Source organism: Eulemur rufifrons, chromosome 18, assembly GCF_041146395.1.
Source record: "Eulemur rufifrons isolate Redbay chromosome 18, OSU_ERuf_1, whole genome shotgun sequence".
Lineage (NCBI taxonomy): Eukaryota > Metazoa > Chordata > Mammalia > Primates > Lemuridae > Eulemur > Eulemur rufifrons.
In genome coordinates this window covers 41,443,128-41,469,448 of record NC_091000.1, presented here as the reverse complement: position 1 = coordinate 41,469,448, position 26,321 = coordinate 41,443,128, and the positions used below count along the sequence as shown (strand labels likewise).

Here is a 26,321-nt window from a genome sequence, read left to right as displayed (position 1 = left end):
TGCCCTGATCATGGTCTTCGTTGTTTATGATGACTTCACTGGGCTCATCGCTCTTAACACAGTTTAGCAATGAAAGAAGTTGCCTTTCTAAACTACCAAGAGTGAGACAACAGCAATTTGAATGACAGCTTTTTAAAAAAATCATCTGTGCACATGCAGTTGAAGAACTGACATTTGCTTAAGTACACTTTGTAAGGTTATGTGTGAATAAATGATCCATTATCAAGAGCACTGTTGTGCTTGCACAGTTTCTATTGGAAAAGGAAAAAAAAAAACCCTCTTGCTTCTTTTTTCCTTCTTTGGAGATTATAGTGATTGGTGTGAACCATACAATTTCACTTTCAAATTTGCGACTTCTAAAAATTCTTTTTCTTCCTGACATCATAATGTGGCCTCAGAAAATCAGACAGTTGTTATTACAAATAGAGAGCAGCTCCACTCAGACATTGAATAGACAATTATAAATGTCTGGATTCTTTCCCTTTTTGTGGTGGCTGCTTTTAGATGTGGAATAAAACCACATTAACCAGAGGACGTTGTTATTGGTGGTTAGTAGCCTATTCTCCCCACATCTATAAAGTATCTTGTTTAAAAAACTTTTTTGATTGTCTAACAATAACTTGCTGCTTTATAAGACTTTTAACAGGAAGCACTGAGGTATGAAAGTATTAAAACTTCAGAAGACAAAGGGATCATAAACACCATCTAATCAAACTCTCCCATTTGACAGGTGAGAGAGTCAGGCTGTGAAAGAATGAATGACCTGCCCAAGGCACACACCTAGTCAACAGCGTGCTGAAAGTGTTTGTTTTTCTGATTCCATAGATGGCCGCCCATGTCCCATCATTCTCTGGGATGCATCTTTATCTCCAGCAAGTAATGACACCCATTCTTCTGTTAAGCTCACCTGGGGAACTTACCAGCAGTTGCTGAAACAGAAGTGCTGGCAGAATGGCCGAGTACCCAAACCTGAATGGGGGTGTACTGAAATACATCACCATGAGTGGTCCAAGATGGCACTCTTTGATTTTTTGTTACAGGTAAGTTTATCACATCAAGTAAGTGGTTATCTAAGACTGACACTGAGTTACATTGGCCTGACACTAAGGAATTTTCGGCACCTGTAATTTTTATGAAGCCCTAGTTTAAGTTCTATAATGCTGTATTTGGTAAGTGTAGTATCCACATTATAACATTTTATCGTGAACTCCTGGCCCCAAGCAATCCTCCTATCTCACCCTCCCAAAGTGCTGAGATTACAGGCATGAGCCACTGTGCCCTTCTTACATTTTATATTCTTCTGGGAAATAATCATAAATGTCCTCCAGCATTTTTATTAGTTTCTAAAGAAGTAATTTGCTGGTCATCCTATAATAGTCATACTGATCATAGCTACGATTTATTGAGCTATAGGGGATTATCTTAACCCATTTGGGAGCAGAGAAACTGAGGCTTGGTGAGGTTAAGTATCTACAGCTAAAACCTAGACCTGGGACTTCCTAGGATCCGTTGGTGGTAAAAGTTTGTCTTTTTATCATTCCACACTGTGTTTTGCCTTGGCCATATAGTTTATAGCCACCATTTCCCTTATTTTCTTTCCAGTAATGTATTGCAAATTTTTTCATTAAGATTCAACATTGGATAAAATAAATATTGACCATTTACATAATTGATCCCTGATTTTATAAGTTTTTTATAACTCTTTTCTCTTTTTAATAAAGATCTCATGACTCTCTCAGCTTCCTCATTCTAATTACTGCCTGTCCCTTCCGCTACTTTAGAAAAACTAGTTTTCTATTGTTGTATTGTTAATTAGTATCTTGGGGGAAATTTAGGACTGCCTTAGGACATTTGCAAAACATTCTCCTTTGGTTAGTTCCTTTTTGTGTGTGTGTGACTAGGAGGAAGAAACTGGAGAGGGACAAAAATGTAGGAAGAAAACCAGTCTAGTACAGAGTCACAGTCTAGGGAACAGGAACTTTGATGAAGGAGGAAGGATCTCTGGTGTCAGTGGCGCAGGACCACCAGGGAGGACTGGGCTGGAGAGCAAGCTGTTTATTAATAGTTTGACCAGGGGGCAGTCCACAGTCACCAAATATTGCCTCCTTAAAAAAGAGTGTTGAAGAATCCAGCTATGAGGCTCAAGCTGGCTTTAAGCATTGTATGTGCATTATTTCATTATTCCATTTAACTTACATACTATCTCTGTGAGGTATTCACCCTTTCTTCATTTTACAGGTAGGAAAACTGAGGCATAGGGAGGTTTTTATCAAGAACTATGATGAGTCTGAAACTTTACTTTACTTGGAAGCTAACAGATTTGTCTGCCACAGATTGATAGATGCTAGCAGAAGACACAAGACTCCCAGGTCAAAGACAAATGACTTTGTTACTCCTGATCAGCAGGCAGCATGAGCTTTATGCTCCTTTGCCCTTCAGGTTCCATTGGGTGATACAGAGTGGCCCTGGTGAAGCTTCAGATAGTGTGTTTGTGTCACTGCTGAGGAACCCTGGGCTTAGGATACCGCCAATCTTATAAGAGGCTACTAGAAAACCTGCCTGACTTTTTCTTTGGAAGAATACGTTATCTTTATTATCTTTGTCAGGAAATAAATCTATCCTCCACCTCAGAGGGAGACACTCTCTGTATTGCCCAAAGCTGTTTTCTATACTAACATCCTTAAAAATAAATGCAGAACAAAACCTGATATAAGATGTGCAGAAATGCCATGAAGAATTGTCTCTCAACAATTATCTAACTTGTTCAGTGTTACATAGTAACACTAGTAAGTTCCTAAACAGAAATACCTACAAATCTGGCTAACTGTGGATTCCATATTTTTAACCATTGTTGTATAAAAACTACCAAATTATCCTGGGGTTAATGAAACAAGTTAGTATGATAAAATTTAATAGTCATATAATGGAGAATGAATGAAGGTAGCTAGGGTTAAGTAGGTGAAGGTACTCACTATGAGGTCAGGTGTTTATGAAATGGTTAGCATACATGCTGACATCCCTGAGAACGATGACTAGAGGGATGATGGAAAGGAAATCTATGAACCTGGTAGTGAAATCTATGAGACAGCAATGACCTTGAGGCTTGAAGCTGATGGACATAAGAGCTAGCCTATAATGAATAGAGGGCAAACTCTTAAGCTGTCTAATGACATACATATGCTTTAATTCTGGAACTCTCAGCTAAATCCCTTCCTACCCTACTGTCTTTATCATTCTCCTTTCTGTTGAGGAAAGTTCCAACTGTCATTCAATAAAGACATATTTATGCAACAACTGCTGTGTGTTATACTGCAGAAAAGAACCACAAGAGTAGCAAAGTAGTATAAGATGATTATCTCTACCGCCCTACTTCTAGTCATTTTTTTTTAACTACTTAGTTGGGAAAATACAGTGTATAAAACAAAAGATAGATCCATGTAAGAATGGGTGGCTGAAGTAATATTAACAAAAGTTATAATTGTTATTAAGTCAAAAAAGGGAGAGCACTTTGCCATAAAATAGCTTGTGAAGGAGGAAGAATTTGAGTAGAATTGCAAGCTGCCAAAGATAGAGAGGATGGGTAAGAGCACGAGGAAGAATAAGGGGTTGGTGATGTTCATATGACCTTTAGGGCATCCTAAATATACCGTTTGAAGCAGAGTTCATTTAGGGGACTAGTGATGCTTCCTGACTCTGAGAGATATTTTGGAACATAGAGGAAGAGAGCTGTTTCCACAAGAATATGTTTTTTACTTTGTAACTTTCTACTGTTCAGTACCCTGACTGAGCAAGAAAAAAATTCCAGCTGAGCCACAGTCTCCCTCTGAGCAGCTTTTATCATTATTGTGCACATTGTCTGTGGTCTTGAGGACACATCTGGGCATGTGAAATCACTATTAGTAGTTTTTGACAAAGATAAATATTTCAAATCTTTAAAATAATAATATGAATAATCTAACATTCATAGAACACTTGCTTGTGCCAGGCACTATTCTATGCACTTTGATATTAAACATTAAGATATTAGCTAATTTAATATTTCTAGCAACTCTTAGAAGTAATTACTATTATTCCTGTTTTAGAGATGAGGAAACCAGGGCATAGAGATATTAAGTAATTCGGCCAGGGTCACACAGCTAATTTGCAATAAAGACTGGAGTCAAACTCAGGAGTTCTAGCTTATATAAGAGTCAAACTTCTAAGCAATATTGCCTCCTATCCATTATATGGGGGAGTGGGAATCCAATTTTCTAAGCCAAACTTTGGAAGTAATCTAGGTGCTTCTGTGATATTTATCCCACATCCATACTGAGACAAAATCCTTGATATCTCTTACTTCCATCTTCTTTTAGATATAGCCTGTTGCTCTTGTGTTCATTTAGACGATGTCGTTTCTCACCTGGATGACTCCCTCCAGTCTACTCAAACTGTATGAGCCAAGATCACTTTTGGCTTAGGATAGTGAGCAGCAGACTGCTAGTACTTCTGCAGGGACAGGTTCTATTGGTAGGTCAATTTTTGTGGTCTCCTCTGCTGCTTCCTCTGCATGAAGTGGAATGGTCTTCCTCCTTCTTGATAGTCCGTAAGGCTGAAGCCTCTCCAGATTTTACTGGTACTTGATTGGAATTCCTGATTTTGGCTCTGGTTAAAACATAAATCTGAAAGTCAAAAGTTAATTTGATTGTTAGAAGTCAATTTGATTAGTATTTACAAAAGTACATTGAATTATATATACAAGGATTTTTTTTAAAGTCAGAATATATGCTTTATTTAAATGGTGTTAAGGAATGTATTGGATTAATTTTGTGAACAATCTTAGAAAAGTTATGCCTGAAGCAACCTAAAACCACTTGCTCTAAGATGCCAAAGCAAGGGCAAGGGAATACAGAACCCAGTTGTTAATTTTCTGTACACAGCATTCTTTTTGTTTCACCCAGTTAACAAATCTACATTCACAAAGGCTATGCCATTTTACAGGGTCTGTAAAATGTGATAGAGACACAAGTAATCTTTTATTCTTGAAGCGTGGGGGTATAAACTGCCTAGACAGAAATTCACCTCCATTAGGATGACTAAGAGAAGTATTCTAGAGAGTGCTTGAGTTTCCAAGATTTGGTCAAATTTCTCTCAAAAGATTATACAAAATAAATATAAAGTAGTAGGAGCAAATTTAGGGTGTAGAAAACTTGCTCTTTGACCCAAGAGACATTATAGTGTAATGGTAGGAGCTAAGATTCCGGAGACAGCCTGCTAAATTTGAATCCCACCTCTGCTGCTAGTAATTTTTTAACCTTGAGAAGTTGCTTAAACCTCTCTCTGCTTTGGTTTCACATCTGTAAAATAGGAATAATAATAGTGTATAGATAGAGAACTATTGAGAAGACTAAATATTTTTACATAAAAAAAGCATTTAGAATAATACCTGGTATATAGTAGGTGCTCAATAAGTATTATTAATTAAACAATGAATCATCCAGAAATAAGAGTAGAGGTAAATAAGAATTAAATAAACTATTTTATAATTATTTTTATTCATTAAATCATAGGTAATTATCAAATAATTTCTTTTTTTTATACTCTTATGGACTTTCATACTTATAGGTCTTAGCCTATTAAGTTTTAATTATTTTTGACTAATCTGTCCCCTTCAATAAACTATGAGTTTCACACAGGCAAGTTCCTGTCTTATTCAACTTTGTAACCTTTCTATTAGCAGTAGAGTGTCTGGAAATGTCACAGTTATTCAGGGCATTTTTTTTTTTGATCAAAGAAAACTACCTAGTTCTATTAAAATATTGAATTCAAATTTTCAAATTAAAAATGTTAAAAGTGAAAGAAATAAAAGTGTAATTGCAATACAGATATACTTAGTTTTGTTAACGGAAGAGAGAAGTTTAGAAAATCAAGGAGTCAAACGAATAGAAAATATTTAATATTTTACTGTTTGATCAAATCCTTCATGCACTCACATTTTCTAAGAATAACTGTTTATTCAATGAGAAATTAAAGGGAGTTTACATAGCGAGGGACCAACAAAGATGTGTCTTGGGAGGTATCTGCTACCACTGTCAACAAAAGTTACACATATTTCTTTCCACTCGAATTTAACAGACTTTTTTGAGTTTTTATCTGTTCCAGACACTGAGCAGGTTTAGTGCACGTGATAAAAAGACAAATGAGACTGTCTCCCTGACCTCAAGAGTTACACTATCTGGTAGAAAAGACAAGTAAACATAGCAGAATATATCAGGTCAAAATTGAATTAAGTTTAAAATCCTATAGGAAGAAATAAAGTGCTGTTAATTTTTATTGGAAGTTAGAGAATGTGGACAGAGAATGTAACATATAATCTAGAATGGAAGAGCCTGCAGAAATGAGGTGAGTACAAGAGACAGGAAGACAGTTTAAGAGAGAGGGATCTTAGCAGAGGGCTGAAGGTGTGAAAAAGTTCATTGAGTAGGACAAATGATGGTTACAGAAACTTCCTGTTCCCTGAAGGTGGTTCTCTCTCAGATGGCTGTGAGCAGTAAACTTATGTTCATAAATTCAACAAGCAATAGCAATATAAATTGGTACGCCTTGCCCCTTAGAACTGTCTCTTTCCAATGAACTCTCGCTTTCTAATTCTTAGCTGCTTTCTACAGAATAACTTCCTAAATCTTATGAATTAGATTAAGAGGTGTTCATCTTTGCCCTGCTCCTGCTTTTGATTCTGTGCATTTTTTTCCCCCACCAAATGGTCTGATAAAAATAAAAGTAAAAAATTCCAATCAACTATTATCTAAACAAGAGGGAACTTATTACTGTTCACTAAAAGATGTTTGTTTCTGCAGGAACAGTCTATGTGCTTGGCAAAGAAAGATTCCAAGTTTGACCCCCTTGATAAATTACGAGGGTCACCCAAGCGTCCCCTCCTGCTCATTGCTCAAGGGTCTTGCCCTCAGCTTTCAGAGGCCAGTGAGGAAAAAAAAAAACTCACAGGCAGGTGGTCTGACAGGAAAAGGCAGAATGCTGCAGGGTCCCAGACATTGGGATTTCAAATAGTTTGGGTTGGTTTTATTGTTTTGCAGAATAAGAATACTGCCAATCTAAATTCCCTCTAGCCATGGTAAGTTCAAGCAAGCAAATGAAATCATTTCTTATTTAGTTGCTAGCGAACAAAGAGCGATGTTGTAGTTGGATACTGTCTTGGCTTCAAGTAGCAAAGAAAATCTGGGATTACTTTTGGAAGTTTTGGTTAGCACGCTGCATTGGCTGGGATCTAGGTAGCAGATTGCCAAGGTCCAGAGGCTTTAGAGAACAATATATTTCTGCTTTTTGCTGTTTATTGAGGCATCTTCCCAATTTCTTTTTTTAAAATTTTTTATTGATACATAATTGTACATATTCATGGAGTACATGTTATATTTTAATACAAGCATAGAACATACAATGATCAAATCAGGGTAATTGGGACATGATTCACCTGAAACATTTATCATTGCTTTATGTTGGGAACATTTGAAAACTTCTAGCTATTCTGAAATATAATAAATTATTGTTAACTATAGTTGCCCTATTGCACTATTGAACACTAGAACTTTTTCTAGTGTTGGGAAGGAGTAATGAAGAGGTGTTGGTGAAGGGGTGATTCTGTTAAACAGAAGGAAAAAGTTCTAGTGTTCAATAGTGCAATAGGGCCAGTTTCTTTTTATGGAGAGAAACGGAGTGGCTTATGTGGTTGCAAGGAGTCACTTACTAAGGTAAAGCATATAAGGAGTGTGTAATTTTAGGTGTTAAAAATGTCAAACTCCAAATTGTTGCAGGTATGGACATGCTAGGCACTGAAATGTATTGTGGTTACTAGAACCTTAATTGTATAAAACTAAGTTTGCCCTTTGTCATAAATGAAATTCAAAAGCCTAACTCTGAAATAGCTTCTACTATGCATATTTTCATAGATTGTCACTAGGAGAAATTATTTTGGTATTGATGATGCTACTTAAGATAATTAATGATGCTACTTAATAACATAATGACATTATCTTACTTAAAGATGCCTCAGAAGATTTTCCAAATTTTCTTGCAACATTACAATTTTATTCCTCTGAATAGTGCTTGCAATAAATGAGCAAATTAGCCAGAAAACTTGGTATTTATTGGGCATCCACTATGTGTTTATTGCTTTATATATTTAGGTGTGTAGAGACAGAGGAAGTGACTTGAAGTACATATACAGATCTACTTATGATATCAAGGAACACAGAGATTTTTGCACAGAAATGGATGTAAATGAATGACTAAACCATGCCAAGAAAACATTTTTATTAAAGAAAGATTTGGGTTATTTTAACATTAGTCCCAAGGGGATTTGACTCATATTTTTATTTTACTCAATTATTTCATTATACTAAGTTTAATTTATGACACTTTAGTTTTAAATAAATGGTTACATTTGATGAGAGAGCACAAAAGGATATCATTTCTATGTATGTGTAGCTAAATAATAATTTACTTTAAATAGCAAGTGGTTATTTCATCATCTCAAACTTGATGTCTAGAAGCAAATTTGTTACCTCATCCCCTAATGGTTTGCTCTCTTGACTTACTTATTTTTATTCATGACATTACTATTTTTAAAATCTGCCAGGTTTGAAATTTTTGTGACATCTTTTAATCTTCCTTTGCTTAGTGCCTCGTATCCAAGTAGCAGCAAACTTTGACAGCTCCTCAGAATTACTCCCTTCACTTTCTCCTTTTCGTTCCTATTACTGTTACCTTAATCAGACTTTCGTCAATATAGGTCAAGATGCCGTAAGAGACTTATTAATTGATCTCTGTGTCATTAGTTTTTCCAAACTGCCAATTAATGTGGAAATCATTGCTGAATTTATCTTTCCTATTTCCCTTTTAACCATATTCCCTCCTGCAAAAAAAAAAAAAAAAACAAAAAACCTCTAAAGACAGCCATTTGATTGGAAAATAAATTTTAAATGGTTTAGTGCATTAAAAATTATTATTATGAAAATATTAAACATGTACAAAAGTAGACAGGCTATTACAATGAACCTTCATGTACTTGTCACCCAACTTCTACAATTATCAGCTTAAATAAGACCAGTGTTAACATCCATCCCTACCTACTTCCCATGCCCACAGTAATTTGAAGAAAACCAGTACCATCGTATTATTTCATCTGTAAATATTTCAGTATGTGTCACTAGAAAATAAAACACATAAGCAAGTGACTATTACTACACCCAAATGAAAATTTAGTGATAATTCCAGTCAAATATATAGTCATGGTCAAATTTTAATTGTTTCATAAACGCTATTTATATAATTTAGTTTATTTATTTGACTCAGGATTCAAATAACACCTACACCTTGCAATTGATTAGTATGTCTTTTAATCTATAAACTCCACCTCTATGGTTTTTTTTCTCTTTCAATTTACTTGTTGAAGAAACCAGATCATTTGTTTCGTAGAGTTGACACTCTGGATTTTGCTGGTTGTACTTCTGTTGTGCCGTTTTTGTCCTTCTGTTGTCTATATTCCATATCCATTGGCGTTGAATTTAGAGACTTGGTCATACTTACATTTAATTTATTTTGTGAAGACTTCTGTATAGACAGTGGTATGTTCTTTTTTGAGGAGACATGTAGTATCTGTTTAGCCCTACTTTTTGTGATATTAGCAGCTACTCATGGTCACATTGGTCCACCCACTCACTAGGCATTGAAAAATGGTGATATTATAATTCTATCATTACTTCTTCATTTATTAGTTGGAATACTTCTTTAAATAGAAATTTATCTTCATCATCTCTTTGGTTATCCAGTGGTACAGTTTATACAGAAAAAAAAATTAACATTGTTTTTAGGAAACACCATAACTTGAACTTCTTTTCCACTTTTATCTGTCATCATTTCCTGATTGTGTATGTGTGTGTGTGTGTGTGTGTGTATTTGTGTGTGTTGTAGTTTGGTCTATCTGCTATCAATTGAACATGACCCACACTCTCATTCATGGTCTATTCACCATTGCAACACTGCTCCTACTCTTCCCCATCTAATAGGTAGCCTGCCCATCCTCAAAGTTTAGCTCAAATACCCTCTCTGGAAAAATTTCTGGTACTAACTTAACCAGACTAAGCTTCCTCTATTTTCTGAACATCTAATAGAATTTTTAAAAGCTTTTAGTGTGTTAAATTCATAGAGAAACGACACAGAATAATGTTTCTGTAAAACAGATTTGGGGGCAAATCCCAGCTTGTTTAATACTGAAGAATTCACAACCTTTGTAAGCTTTAATTTCTTAATTCTTTTAATGGGAGAATGATTTTACCTTGCTTGCATATTGTGAGAAAAACATAAAATAATACACGTGCAGTATTTATCGTAGGATCTGGAAGATATCAAGTACTCAATAGATTGGCACAATCATCATCTAGAACCACCCAATTTATAAGAAATTGAATTTGTTATAAGTATTTATATCTATACATAGCTATAACTTTCTGAATCCCTAAATACTGAAAACCTTTAGTGGTAGGGATCATGTAGGACTTTCTTTGAATTTTCTAGTGTGTAGCTGCTCATAATAGCAGTTGGCGCTGTAAGAAACCACAAGATCATGTAAGGCCAGTTTCCATGGACCTGCCATTCAGTCAGATTGGGACAGGTGTTGTTATTTGTAATTAAGTAAGAGGAACTGCAGAGATACTTTCTGATGTGTTTGTTCACTGCAAGATTCTAAGCCCAGAGAATTTGGGAAACTAGTTAGAATTTCATTCTCAGATTCCATTTCTCAAGGTCTCTAATACTTTCACTGAGTCATTAAAAAAAATCCCAACGCTCAAAGACTAACATAACAAATATCGCATTTCTGTCTTCTAGAATTATCCTGTCAATATTTTTTGGGGCATATTTGCTTTTGGTCTTTAGAGATATAAAAATAAGTTGATGTTCCCTTTGACCATTCCTCATGCCCCCTTCTTGCACTTTCTAGCCAGAGGTAATCACTCTTGTGAAATTAGTATGCATCCGCCCAGACTTTTAAAAAATCATTTTGCATGCATATATATGCATATATACATACATATATATGCATATATATATAGGCCTATGCATCATAAGTAGATATCTGTGTTTTTTAAAACTTTCTAATGTGAATGAAATTGACCATCTGCATTTTTTCTGCAGGTTACTACCCCTGTATTTTAATAATTAGAGAGGAGCAAGGTCTAGCTAGGCTGTAGTTTTGTGATGCCAGAAATAGAAATAGAGTGTGGTGGGAGGTGGATTTTAGAGAGAGTCTATTCCCAAGAACATATATCTATAAGGCAGAAGCCAAGAAATTTTCCCTAGGTTGAAACCAGAATCTTAATGTGACAGATGCCACAGAGCCTTTATTTATTGCTTTTGGACATTTTAACATCATATAAAAAGCATAGGTGTTTTATTTAAATAGATTGCTTTATAAACCATTTGTTCTATTTTTTTATGTTAGCATAGCTTGATCCACATATTCAATTCCTCTTTCACTATTCAAGGAACACATCCCTTTTGCATTTGGCAACTCTGTTAGATTTCATCCTTCCAAAGAGAGTCTGATCCAGGAAGTCTGTAAAATCTTCCTCTGCAGAAGTTAACCTTCTAGATTCTGCCTTCCCCCTGAGAAGTTAGGCCTTCCCAAAACCTCAGGGAGATTAGGAAACCAACAGAATTACATGGGCCTATACTTCAAAAGGCAAATAGTTTCACTTTTTATGGCCCTTAAATGGAACCTATTTCTGGTGCTGAAAATTCTCTACAAGAATATGACAGGATGAGAAAGAAAATATAAGAGCAATGACCTATGAATCTCCCTTTGGGCTTTGACATCATTTCTCCAGTGGCGACTTGACTTTTAGCGACCGCATCCTCTCACTTCACAGAATTTAAGCTGTTTATTTGATTTTTCATGAAAGAAACTTTAAAGAAAAACAGTGATCTAGCCACACTGACCCATGTTCATTATAGAGGCATAGCTTATCAGCTACCTGGCCTCTATAACTAGAATGTACTTCTCTGGATACTGGCCACTTCTTTTTCAGAGAAGAAAAAGAAAGTACATATCTCTCAAAGCATATCTTTCCTGTTAAGGAGCATACAGATTCCTCAGATGTCTGCTTCCAACTTGAACGCCTTTAAAACTTTGTATGTTCTTTCCATCTAGTATCTAACATTCATTCTCAGAGATTGCTAGCATTAATTGCTCTAAAGCCTCATCTGTATGAAATGTAGAGTTGGAGATTTGTTGACATAGGTTTTTGATCTTGTATCAGTCTGAAACAAAGGACAAAATGTCTGATTAAGTATGTTATATTCATAACTTCATATTGCTAAGTGACAACCAATGAAGAATTTCTGGATGAATTCTAATTTTATTATTAATCAAAAGCACAGTATATGCTATTTAATTATGTGTCTCTTTTGCTTATTTCCACCCTTGCTGGGAATTTTTTAGACTGTGTTGAAATTGATCAATGTATGGTTAGTATGCTTAAATCAGAAGATTAGTTAGACATATAGCTGGGCTGGAGAGATCAGGGACTTAAGGAAACCCACCTAATGGCATAAATAACCATTAGAGAGTCAAAGATGGTTTAACACATTGCTTGAACTAGCTTTTGGTATTGGTTTCCTCACTAAACCTGTGCCATTGAATCATAGACAGTCTGAAACCAACCTGGACTGGCATATTCTAGGAAAACAGGAGGTCTGAAACCTTTGTATAAGTATACCAAGATGAAAATATAAAAAGGTTGGAAAAATTAACATGATAGTGTTTCCATAGGAACACCTGAGAGGGCAGGCAGATATTCATCAGGTTTTTTTTTTTCTCTCTCTCTCTCTACATATATATGTGTATTTTTATTTAATTTTTTTTAAAATTTCTGATTCATAAATGGCTAAGAAGTGGACTCAGAGAGGATGAAGGGTGAAGTGAGAGCTGATTCAACCAGTGAAAAAGTGGGATAAGGATTCTGTTAGTCTTATGCTCTTCCCAACCATAATCATGTTGTTTATGAACACATGTTAACTAAGAGATATATGGAGCTTCCAAGAAGAATTATTACTGTGGTATGGTCCAATTGAATGGGACTGCTTTGAGCTGTGGTTTTTGTGAGGCTTTCAGGGAGTCCATGAGTCAAAACTATTTTCATAATGTTATGAAATTTGTTGCTTTTGTCACTGTGTTGGTATATGCAGTAGTGGGTGAATATGTTGATACGTTAGCGTGAATCAAGGCAGGCACCAAACCGTAACAGTAGTTGTCATAGTCTTCACTGCCCCTGCAGTCATATGGAATAAATGCCAGATTCACTTAAAAATACCTTTGATGGAACAATAAAAACTATTAGTTTTCTTTAATCTCTGCCTGTAAGTACATATCTTTTTAATATCCTGTCTGGCAAAATGAGAATGTATAAAACACACCTACTGCATCCCACAGTGCAGTGGTTGTCTTGAGGAAAACCATGTATGCAGTTGTTTGAGTTGTGAGCTGAACTAGTTGCTATTTTTATTGAACACCATTTTAACCTGAAAGAACAATCCTACTTCTTTCATTTTCTTTGGAAAGTATAGCAATCTCCTTCAAAATATGTTATTTACGTTAACATACAATAGGTTATTTTTAAATGAATTTAATGTGTATCTATTTAAAAAGTTCTGAGCTCTAAATTTGATACAGTAAATAACTTTCATAAATGAGTACTCCTTGAGTATCCTCAATAATTTTTAAGAGCGTCAAGCGTCTTGAAATCAAAAGTTTGAAAACTACTGTTTTAGGTTCACTTTTCTGAAATAAACCTTTCTTTTGTATAGTACTAGTAACTTCAAAGGTATTACATTTCTATGATTCTAAGATCTGCGATTTTAAGATTTTGAAGTTTTTATAAGACAGTGGGTAGAGGAAAACAGGACTTTTGGTAATTAGCTACCTGCATTATGTTTCAGTAGGTGAGCTGAGTGGAACCAGTATTTATTCTTTCATTTTTTTTTTCCCAACAAACGTTTATTAAGTACTGGTACTGGACAAAGTATGACGTTGGTTGCTGTGGAGGATACACTGTGAGTCATACTTAGAGGCGTTGGGTTGTAATCTCCATGAAAGCAAGAACCTTGTCTTTTCTATCATGGGAAGCATCGTGGTAAGTCAGGAAAAAATCTTTTCAAATCCACATCAGTCACTTGTTTTATCTCCTTAGGCAGGTTACTATACTCTCTGAACTTTTTTTTCATTTGTAATACGGGGAAAAAATGATGCTTACCATTTTGGATTATTTTGATGATTAGAAATTTTATAGTACAAAGTGCTTTAGCAGTATTCTGGAAATTTTTAGCCAGGTTATACAAAGGACTTTATTTTATAGCTATTTACTAATCCAAGGAACATAGAAACAAATATATCTTAGAATAGGAAATTCTGTATGTACACGTACAAATAATTTTTGGAAAAAAGTTTAATTCATAAAAGAAAAATTTGGTTTTAATGACCAGAAAATTATCAGTCCATCAGAATTAATTTGTTTTTTTAAAGAGAACTGATTTCTATAAAAAAAAGTGTTTTTAAATAGCTATTTGGATTTGTTATATTAGGTTCTGTTAACCATAACCAGGATAGTGTTTTAACATAGTCATTCAATTTATCTGTACTTATTTTTGTCAATTTTCTTTTAACAAAATCTGTATTATAGGTAAAAATAAAATTGATAGAAAATCTATATAAATTATAAAAATTAATATGCAAGTTAAGCAAAAGACAAGTTTTCAGTGACAATATTCCTTCAGATATAATGAGCACAGTTTTTAGCTTATTTGTAACTCTACTAAATGATTTTAGATATAATAGTGTTCCACTTCATTGAAGGAAAGCCTTTTAAAATTTTTATTATAGTAAGATTGTATTATTCCCATTTTAAATTTGTTGCTTAATATAAATTCATTCTATTATATTAATCAGAATTTCATAAAATGCAAAAATTGTTGTTTTTCTTAGTCTGCTCTTTTGAAATCTTTACAGGAAGGTGGGTGTGCCTTTGGCAGAGACTATTTTCATGCATCTCTGCTTGTGCAGATTATAGAACATAACTTGTCTTTCTCTAAAAATAGATTGTCACTTGCTTGGTGACTCTCTCCAGAGTCTATGACATAGTGATGTTTGGCTTTTGATACTTATCGTGAGGTACAGTATATGGATTTTAAACACTGCATCTATAGAAATAGATTCAAATATATCATACCATTAAAATATTTTTACTTATACATAAAGAAATAGTACTAAGTATTGTGATTTAGTAATGGGGAAAAAAACTAGAGGCGCTTCCCTGAATTGGTATATATTGATAGTTATTTTTGTTTTTAAATGTAGAATTCTAAAGTAGAGGTGGAGCAGAGCAATGATTGCTGTTTATGCAGGCAGAGCCTATGCCCACTGTTCAATGTATATTTTGCAGACTACTTTTAACATTTCTCATCGTTCATGAGCTGTTCTGCTAGTCACGTTTGTCTGCTCACTAATTTAACAGGCATCTAGTATCATGACAGCACAGAGAAAAAATAAAATCTATTATTTCATGAGGTGAGAGTTCCCAAGTGATACAGGTGCAGGCGGGGAGAACATTGTGGGATTTTGCTTTGGTTAGCTCCCAAAGTAAGAGTCTGTATTAACAAGTACCGTGGGAACTGTGGGATTTGTCTGAGGCTGCTCTTCTCCGTGACCTGGTGACCTTTATACACACAGTAGACCACCCGCATCCAACTCCAGTTCCATTTACACCATAGCACCCATACACTGGTTTACAACAAGACACATTCATGGAGAAGGGTTTTTCAGTGTAAGGTATTATCTGATAAATACCAAAGCCTGAATGTTTTTGTAGCTCTCTGTGTCTGGGGTGGTGCTGATAATGCTAGCAATTCTTACTGTTTTTTTTGCCTTTTTAAAGTAATTAAGGTAATTGTTGACAATGGGACTTTTTTTTGCATGTATCTTATAAACCAAATGAGACGTCCAGTGGGATAACTTGGATTGAAAGGAATCTTTCCTGGAAACTGCTAATTGTGGAAAAGAATTTCCCTTTGTTATTTTTGTCACATTTGTCTATTGTATATTTGTCCAATGCCTATTACATTCATGGCAGTGTGGTGGACTCTCTACAAGATATGAGAATTCATGATTTGTGCTTAGTGAAATTAGACCCACATAAAGAAGCTAAGCAAAAGCAAATGACAAACACAGGCAGTTCCATTGTTTGCCGCTTCTCATTTATATTTTTGTTTTTTGCACTTTATTCATTGTATGATACTTAAAAAAAAAAAATCTATATCCAGATATGCTACCATCATTTTGTTTATTTGTCTCTTCCCAATACAAGATAGTGCTTTGGAGGAGCTCTGTAGATAGCCAAATATTAATATAAAGTGAGTACCAAGTTTCAACAGAGTTCATTCAAAAATAAACATTTATTGGGTGCCTACTATGTGCTAGGCATTGGGTGAATTACTATGGTGGATTGTTAAATTCCACCAATTACATGTTTTATTGCATATTTAAACTTTCTAAAAGCGTAGTTTTTTTTAAAGGTGCAGTTTTTAAGTGGTAAAAAAAATAGTTTGAAAAGAGATGGTGAGAATCTTAAGATACTGACTCACTAAACTAAAAATAGATACAGCTACATACACACCTGTGCATAAACACTCATGCAGACCCATGGAGAGGTATAGGAAAACAGAAGTGGAAAAATATAGAGGTTTATCTAATTTAACTAATAGAATTGAATGAGAACAACATTTGGATAATGGGAATTTTCTTTGTATGTTAGGAAGAATGTCCTCATTTTATTATATTCTCTCTTCAGCTTCCAAGTATATTGCCTTGTTTTCCTTCAGTTTTTGTTCTTTCAGTGTTTCTACCTGATGCCCTACTCCTTTGCTTTCTACCTCTCTTCCAGCTCTACATGAGAACATGATAATGAAACATGTCAGAGTTTTTAGCTTTTCCTGTAGGCACAATACGTTTACACACCTTTTCTCTGACTACCTGCCTTCATGGTCACCTTACTCTAGGCAATGTGACTCATATGTGCTATTCAAAGTGTGATCTGAGGACTCATGCCACTTCCTGTCAGTTCATGATAAGATAAATACAGAATTACACGAAAGCATTTAGAAACTTCAATAGCAATTTGGTAGAGTAATCTTGTCTGCTGAATCTAACAAAACATTTGTCTGGAATTTCCTATATTTAAAAAATTTCATTTCTCTAATAATTTATCATTTTTTTTAACAAAACAATAGCCCACATGGAGAAGCACTGGTCAAATATACTCTTTGCTTCTCTAAAGATGTCTTTGGATTTCTTACCTTCATGCCTTTGCCTGTTTTCCAGCTAATCCTGCCTAGCTCTTAAAACCCGACTGTAATACCCTCTCCTTCATGAGTTTTTCCCTGAACTACTACACTGAACTTCTTTGTATTTCTGATGCAACCCTTAAAACTAATATTTTTTTAATGCAGTATCATTTAACATTCTATGCAGACACACTTGCTGTTTTGCAGTATGGCCTTGGAGATGACACCTGAGAGAGAAAATCAGGATAGAGAAGAGCATGGATCTTAAAGTAATAGATATGTAGTTAGAATCCCGAGTTCTGTCACTGATGACCTGAAGGACCTTGGGGAAGTCAACTAGCCCCATTGTGCCTCAGCTTCCTCATTTATCAAATGGGACTGTGGGAGCACCTATCTCTTAAGGTTACTGTGAGGATTAAATGAAATAATACATGTGAAGTACGAGGCATACAGTTCCTGGCACATACTAACTCAATATATGACTGCTGTGTTTTTCATCATTATTATTATTAGGGACATTATATTATTTATATATATTGATATATAACTTATATATCAATATATCATATATATAAATAAAACATTTTTTATTGCCTTTGTGCAGGTATTGCCTGAAATTGGTTGTTTAATCACATTGTTTTGAGGAAAAAGGAGAGTTGAAGAAACCAACACAATTGCTTGTTAGACCCATTTTGAAGACATAGCTGGAGTGGGTGGTGTGCCTGGGGCAGACAGTCACTGGGATTCTGCGTATTTCTAACGGGTCTTGGAGAGCCAGGACAGTACGGCAGAGGCACCCTTGTTTAGGCGCAGCAAAGCCTGAGTCACTCATAAGGTACTTTTTTCCTATAGGCAAAGCTAACACTACCAAAGGAAAATGGAATTAAAAAAAAAACTTCAGAAGAAGGAAATACATCTAAAAATACCCCACCGACCAAAAAAAAAAAAAAAAAATTGGCTGCCACACCTGGGTTTTTCTGAGTATAATTTTAGTTAGGTAAACACAGAGACGTTGTATTTTCCTAAAGGAGGAAAGAGTGATTTTATGGAAAATGGGGGTTGGCAGTAATCTTCAGACGCAGACCAGTTTTGCAAAAGATTTTCCTTGTTTTAAAGAATGAGAAGATGTGAACTTGGACAAGCCACAGTAAAGATGAGCATTCACAATTGCTTCACTGACAAAATTTATCCCCAATAGCCTTCTTTGTAGGATAATTACCCAAACATATAGACGTGTAGATGTGAACTGCCGTGCTTAATCACGCAATAGTTAAATGAAGTGATTATTTTAATGTGTGCACTAAACAAGTATATTAAAACTGTATTATGGATTCATAGCTATGAAGGATATACTTTATTAGGCTTTAAAAATAGATAAGCTGTCTTAAAAGGAAGCAGAAATATGTTCAATATACAACTAAATTAACTGCCAAACAAAATGGCACTGAATTTAAGGGCGTGGGTTATGGTTTTGTGGCCACATTATTTTTGGTATATTGAATGTGAATTCAAAAGGAAGGCCATAAACAAAACTCTAAGAAGAGCTAGAGAACATGAATTAAGAGGTACATAAGCCCTTGCTAGACAAGGGCAATAATAAAAAAACATAATTTACTATAGTTGGAAGATAAGGAAAACAAGATAAAACCCAGGTTATTTAGATTACTTGGGACCTTACAAGCTGATTTTACATCAGTAGGTACACACACACACACACACACACACACACACAGACACATATGCAACATGTGTTAATATACCCACCAAGTACACACATTGATCTTAATAAAATGAGTAGTAATATTTTCTAAAAAGAAGTTGAGCTGAACACAGGCACCCATTTTCAATAATAGCGTCTCTTAAACTTGAATGGCACAACAGTCTGTCAGGGAACTGGTGAAATAATCAGACTGTTGAGTGACTCAAAATTAGATCAGATGAAGCGTTTATAAATATACACTGTAGGAAATAATTTAATGTTGGTAAGGCAATAAAAAGATGACCTAAATCGATCTTTTCCACCTCTAACTTTTAATGCTTTCATGTAGTTTAAAAATAGAAAACTCTAATATTTAGAGAAGTACTGAAAGGACCTAAACTCTAATGAACATGTTATTTAACATTAATATATTTGATATTCAAGGCTTTGCTGTAGAAACAATACAGATGTAGCTATGTGCCTTAATCCTTTCCTTACTACTATGAAATCAACAATGAAGGAAGAACTTAGAGGGTTTGGAGCAGTATTTAAGAAATGGTTGGTAGATTTGTCCTTAAGGATTAAATCTAAACACACATGTCCAATGTAACAGATCTCGATGTTGTAGTCAAAATTAAATAAGATTTAGTTTTTCCCATATGTAAATGTTCATATAACTGGACATAAACATATGATGATGGTGGAAAAATGGTGGTATAGAGATTATTTGAAGATTATTAGCTAATGCATATAAAAAGGGAGATGAGATGAGAAGCAGCTTTTAGAAAAGTTATTTTTCGTATTCTTTCTGACCTTAATTTAAATGACTGGCAATCAGAAGCGGTCACTTTTGTATCACTTGATTTCTCTTATATTCAAAGGCAGTGAAGGTACCATATAAAATGAATGACATTGTTTGAGGAGAAAGGGCTCAATACATTTTTCTAATAGTTTCTAATTTATGTTTTCTTCATTTCATATGCTCTTCCAACTTATAGTGATTTGCTTGGGTTACCCTTGCTCACCTTTGGGAAAACTTCTATGCTTACATCAAACACATGCACATTGACAAGCAGTGGTAACTCACTGGTCCTTGGAGTCAGCCTATGTGACCTTTAGGATAAACCAGGGGTTTGAATTATGGCCCCAGGGACCAGCTGCCTGGAAGTAGTCCTGACAGAGCCCTCCTTAGCTGCTGATTGTTTCTAGACCAGCAGCGTGCCCTCTGAGCTGTGCAAATACTTAGCTGTGTATTCACCATGCCTGCCCCAAGTGACTGGCTTTACAAAAACTTCAAAGAAAACTGGCTTGTGCTAACTTCTCTTACAGTTCTTGCTCTCAAACCATGCTATTGGAGACAAAGTCCACTTACATGCAGCAAACAGGGAGGGAGGCCATTTGCCCAGTTCTTGAAGTCTGCTGTGGTTTAGTAAGGCAAAATTAAATGGCCACTTCATTTTCCTTTGGAAGTTGTGATGATAGGAAGGTGCTGGCCGTGGGCAACATTTGCCTTGGTGCCCAGCTCACTGATGTGATGTAGAAGATGTTCAATAAACGCTTGTTGGATGAGTGAATGAATGATCATTTCAAAGTAGGTGAAATTTTGGGGCTGCTTTTCTGCATCCTTTTCTGAGCAACTGGCCTCCTAGAATAGACGGTTCCATGGGAACTGAAAAAACACAGGAGAAGGAGAAAAAGAATAAAATTCTGTCTGGCCGTCTTTTGAAATGTGTGCATATATACATCTTTGACTAGCCTAAAAACAGTCAACATGATGTATTGGGGGAAAAATCATGAAATTTTGGAGACAAACAGATCTATGTCTAAATCCTAACTTGCTACTTACTAATATTCTGCCAAGGGTAGGTTATTTAACCTCTCTGAGGCTCAGTTTTTCTTCATTTAAAGTGGATAAATTACCCTTTGCCTTGAAAGCTTGTTTTGAGATAAATCACCTCATATAGTGTGTATGTGTGGCTCAACATGAGTAGTAACAGTTTTCATTTTTTTAATATCTCATAGTTGCTTGGGTCAGGGATGGAAAGTGTACAAATATTTTCATTAATCTTTCTACCAACTATGCAAGGTAAAGAGTATCATTCCCATTACCCAGTTAATTAAACTGACAGTCAACAATGTAAAGGAATCTACATAAGGTCACAGAGCTAACAGTTGTGAAAGCAAAGATTTGACTTAAATTTATCTAATTCCTGAGCCCAGGCTTTATTTTACATTGATTAATAAATATTATTTCTTTCCTTGCCCAAAAGAAATGAAATTCTATAATTCTCCTTTTTCTAATTAATCTTGTTACCCTCTTTTATAGGGTGATATCCCTAATCCCCATAACAAACCCCAATAGGCTCATTTTGTTTATTTTACTCTCTTATTCAGAATCTAGCTGTGGCCTTCATATAGGTAGTGTTTTTAGTTTTCATTATTGGATCTCACATCTTTTCAATAGATTTATTCTATGCTATTTCAGGTTAGATTACAGTAATACTGAAATCCAGATAGGTTAGGAGATGCAATAAACTTTTAGTGCCAATGAAGTAACTCAGATTTTCCATAACCAACCCGAGGGAGAAAACAAGATATAGCCTTCTGGCTATGCGAAAGTACAACGGTGTCTCTTCTGTCATGAATGGAGCCAGAGATTCTGTTGGCCATGTGTCTATATGTGATGTCAGTGGGAACTTTGAATATTAAGGGTGGAGATGCCTAACTTGGATGATCTGACTTTGGACCTATTAGCAGAAGCTGGAAATGCTTATAACCATGGCTGAGTCAGAAGGATATGGACCTTGGACTTATTCTGACAGTTGCCTTTAATTAAATGAGCCTGGCCCTCTTAGATTCTGGCAATTCAGCTATTCAGAAAGCACTCGTCTTTGGAAATCTTCTCACTTTTCCAAGTTTTGTTTTTACTCAGCATCTTGGTTTTTTTTTCCCCCCATTTTCAGATTTATAATCGTTTAGATACAAATTGCTGTGGATTCAGACCTCGGAAGGAAGATGCCTGTGTACAGAATGGATTGAGGCCAAAATGCAATGACCAAGATTCTGCAGCTCTGGCACACATTGTCCAGCGAAAGCATGACCCAAGGCACTTGGTCTTTATAGACAATAAAGGTTTCTTTGACAGAAGTGAAGATAATTTAAACTTCAAGTTGTTAGAAGGCATCAAAGAGTAAGTTTTATGATGTAGTAACATCTGCAGGACATCGCATTTATATTAGATAAGTAGTAAGATTCTGACAAAACTCACACCCTACATCTGATTGCTTTAACCCTTGAAAGTAATTTTGAATGTGGGATCTGGGAACGGAGACCCAGAGAAGGGAAACAAACCCAAGTGGAACCAAACCAGAGTGCAGCTATTGCATCTCTATCACCAGCCCATGCCACCTACAAAGCACATTCATTATGCTTCAAATTCATTGTGAAAATTCATGTGGGTTAGGTTGGAAGAACGAGGGGATCTCTGGAATGGGAACTGGCAGAGCAGGGATAAGCAGGTGGCAGAGGCTCCATTATTAGGCACAGGATAGGACGGAGGCGGGGGATCTAATAGACATGCAAATATTGACATGGCAGGATTTCCAAATTCATAATGAACTGGATTGACTTTTATGAATGCAGTAGAAAATGAGAGCCAATCTGGTGAGCAGGGCATAGGATCAAAGGACAGCTGGCTATTTAATTCAGGAGAGAGAATTTTCGAGCATTTGGAAATACTACCAGTAGACATAGATTATGGGGAAAAGTATCTAACACCTGAAAGGGAGGGCTGATGGAAACTAGTTAGGGAGGAAGAAGTATTTCTATATTTAGGGTTGACCAATAGTTCAAGGGAGATCTTAAAAATTTAGAGACATCTGGCAGAGCTCAGAAAGAATGCAGTGTGGACAGAGGGCCACTGTGGAACTAAAGAAGGAATTCTGCACCGCAGAAGTTCGAACACATGGTTGCTAATGGCACTCTTGATCTTACAACTATTTGGAAATAAAGGAAATTAAGACGCTTAGTAATGGCAGAAACCCAGCTATAAAGTGTGAGCTGTTCAACCCCAGCTATGGAACTTGTGGCTAGATTTCAAGCTTTGCCTCTTAGTGGGTGAAGCCATCCTCCATATACTTTCTACCTTAGTCAGAAACCAGATTGACAAAGAAACTGGGGTAGGTTGGAGACTTAAAAATAGAGGGTGCATAAGTAAAATAGCTAATCAGCTGTGCGAAGCTAAGTGACTGCTAGGAAGCACACGAGCAAGTCTAAAATTGAAGTTAGAACCCAGATCTTCCAAATCCAAGTCCAATATATTTTTCTGCAATAACTTGTGGTGTTCATGTTCTGTTACTATTACTCTTGTTAATAATATTCTGGAGCATATTTCATTCTTTTGAAACACCATGACTTAGGTAATATGGATTTTATTTACTTTAACATTAAAAGCAATACCGTTCCCGTGGGAGTTTCATGAGTCCATTTTCATGAGTTTTTGCCATGTCCTGCCCTGTTGATACCTGTTCTTCAAGTATCTTTGTGGACTGAAGGCAGAATATGTAGCAGATTCTTTCTTTTAAATGTCTAAGCAAGGAAATTTTATGTATAGGGCAATTTACATTCCTAAGACATCACTTACTGAGTTGATATTACAGGATCTCCTTAAATCCCTAAATTCCTGCTTAAGGAATGCCTGGGGAATATAGTCCATCCATTTCATACATTCATATAAATATGAACAGTCATTTATTCTTTCAAAGAAGATTTAACTTCAAATGCATTATAAGGAGTAATGAGCTTGAAGTTAAATCTTTTTTGAATATATAATTCACACATTGAAAAGCAAAAATGAAGACTTTGCTAATCCCAGATTTATGCATTGAATATTCCTAGTAATCAACATAATACACAAACAGGTAGTACTTTTGCTTTCCTTTATGAAAAGGATTAGTCACTAAAGAGATCTATGGTTTTAAGTTTCATCTCATATATTCTGCCACAGCTAAATTAGTTGAAGGGCCGTTGAATTTACAAATCATGGATTATTAATACTCCATAGAGCAAAACTGCTACTTAATACTGTAGCCATTACATTGTATAATAATGTCTTTGGGGAACTTAGAGCATCTTATAAGCGTTCTTTAATTCCACACTTACTCAGACTGATTATGCACGTCCAGCTCTGTGGCCACTGGTCTTTCTGCAGCATCAGAGCTGCTGGAGCACCTGGTTCCTCACATTCATGCACCCTGTGTGCCATCCTCACCGTGCTCCATTGACATCTGGGAAAGGTGCTTAGAAGGCCTAAAACTTCTGGCACAGTGTACCCTTCAAACAAGTATATATATTCCTGCCACAGTTTTTAAGGTACAACTGAGTTTATTTGAAAATCACTATTAAACCCCAATATTTTTACTGTGCTCATTAGCATTTAAATGAAAGCTGGAAGAAGCCAAATTGGGCATTTAGCAAAATACTACTTATACTTTTGATCCAGAAAGTTTGCTAAGTTCTTCAGATAATGTATATGCTAGAGTCCTGGCTTTATAATTTCCAATGAAGAGAGGCAAGCTCAATGTACTTTCTTAAGGTAATTCAGCAAGGCCTGTTTTAAAATGGCTCTAGGTTTGCCAGAGAGATATCCATTGTGGAATGCCATGGCTCTAAAACTAGAGTTTTGCTTAATTTATTTGAAAACAGTTTAATAGCTAGTTAAATAAAATGCTCCCAAATCCTCAGAATTCCTGAAGTATGATCCAAAGACAATTCTTTATTTGGGCATTTTTTAATGATTCTTTTCTCAGTTTGGTACACACATTCTGGATTATTTCACATTAAGTTCAGTTGTGTAACTTCTACTGAGGAAGAACCCGTTTTACTGAAATCGTCATCATTTTGCCTGTCAGGTTTTCTTGCATAAAACCTCACCTTAATGCTATTCTACTTGACAGGTTAAAAGGGTTTCCATGAACAAAATGAGTTTAAGATTGAGGAGAGTGTTTCTGCTGGTCTAATAGAATCCTTCCTAATCCTGTGCCTCTCTTACTGCATGGAATGACCTTACGTAAGATGTTAGTATGTCAAGATCTGAATGGTATGGAAAATTCAGTTCACTTGAAACTCATTCTTCCAGCATTTATTATCAAGAGAAGTGTCAGTTTGGCAGTGACTAAAAGGTTTTTGTTCTCAAAGATACCATTTGATAGTGTAATTTATGCCAGATTAATGAAGGACAATCGGGTAAGGGATAATATTCCTAAGCAATTACCAAAAACGAAATATCGTTTTATCTTTTCAGGTTTCCCGAATCTGCAGTTTCTGTTTTGAAGAGCCAGCACTTACGGCAGAAACTCCTTCAGTCTCTGTTTCTTGATAAAGTTTATTGGGAAAGTCAAGGAGGTAGACAAGGAATTGAAAAGCTTATTGATGTAATTGAGCAGAGAGCCAAAATTCTCATCACCTACATCAATGCCCACGGGGCCAAAGTATTACCGATGAATGAATGACAAAAGGATCTGAGTGCTCCATATATTTATGCATTTGTGTTTTTGTTTCTAAATCAAGTCCATCAATGTCAAGTCCTTTTAGGAATGAGGCAGTGTAGATGGACGCATAAAATAAATGAATTTAACCAAGTAGGTATTATGGGCCTGAACACTGTATGCAGACTTAAAAAGATTTTAAAAAACATAACTGCTCAAGAAATATTTGCCTATATTTTTCTCTAGCATCATGTTCTGTGAGTCTCAACATCAGATTACAGAATAGTTCCAATTATTATTCTAGCTAACTTTTAAAAACATTTATCATGTCTTTTAATAGAACAGTGTAAACCAGATATACTGACTCCATTAATAAATCATATATTATGCCATTTGGACTGTTTTGACCAAATATTAATTCTTCTATTGCTGATTATTAAAACAGAGCAGTCCCCACACTGGCCAGAGGCAATTCTACATTAGAAGACTGAGGCACATGGTCTAGGAGAGCATCAGAGCCTACAATACATTTAAATAGAAATGCTGATGTTTTTGCAAAATAATCAGTACCTTTTCTATTATATCCATATATAATCAGCCATTTAAGCAGCAAGAGTCGTATTTTCCATCACGTTTTAGAAATGTATTTTGTTGTCACTATGAAAATCATCCACATCTGACAATTTACATATTGAATAGTTTTGCTCCTTCAATTTCGATCCAATTTATTTCTAGTGCTTAGAAATTAAACAATT

The 26,321-nt window shown here is 35.4% G+C and overlaps 1 protein-coding gene across 2 annotated transcripts in view; it reads left to right on the top strand.

The window, feature by feature from the left end:
• GASK1B (golgi associated kinase 1B) overlaps window positions 1-25,637 on the top strand; it is a 41,558-nt gene extending 15,921 nt beyond the window's left edge. Inside the window, exons 3-5 of one of the 2 annotated variants that reach the window (XM_069493301.1) lie at window positions 826-1,040; window positions 22,045-22,271; window positions 25,383-25,637. In XM_069493301.1, coding sequence (XP_069349402.1) covers window positions 826-1,040; window positions 22,045-22,271; window positions 25,383-25,590 — 650 coding nt within the window. In that variant the 3' untranslated portion in view covers window positions 25,591-25,637. The remainder of the gene's footprint in view (window positions 1-825; window positions 1,041-22,044; window positions 22,272-25,382) is intronic. The other variant, XM_069493302.1, reaches the window with a different exon arrangement.
• The last annotated feature ends 684 nt before the right edge of the window (window positions 25,638-26,321 follow it).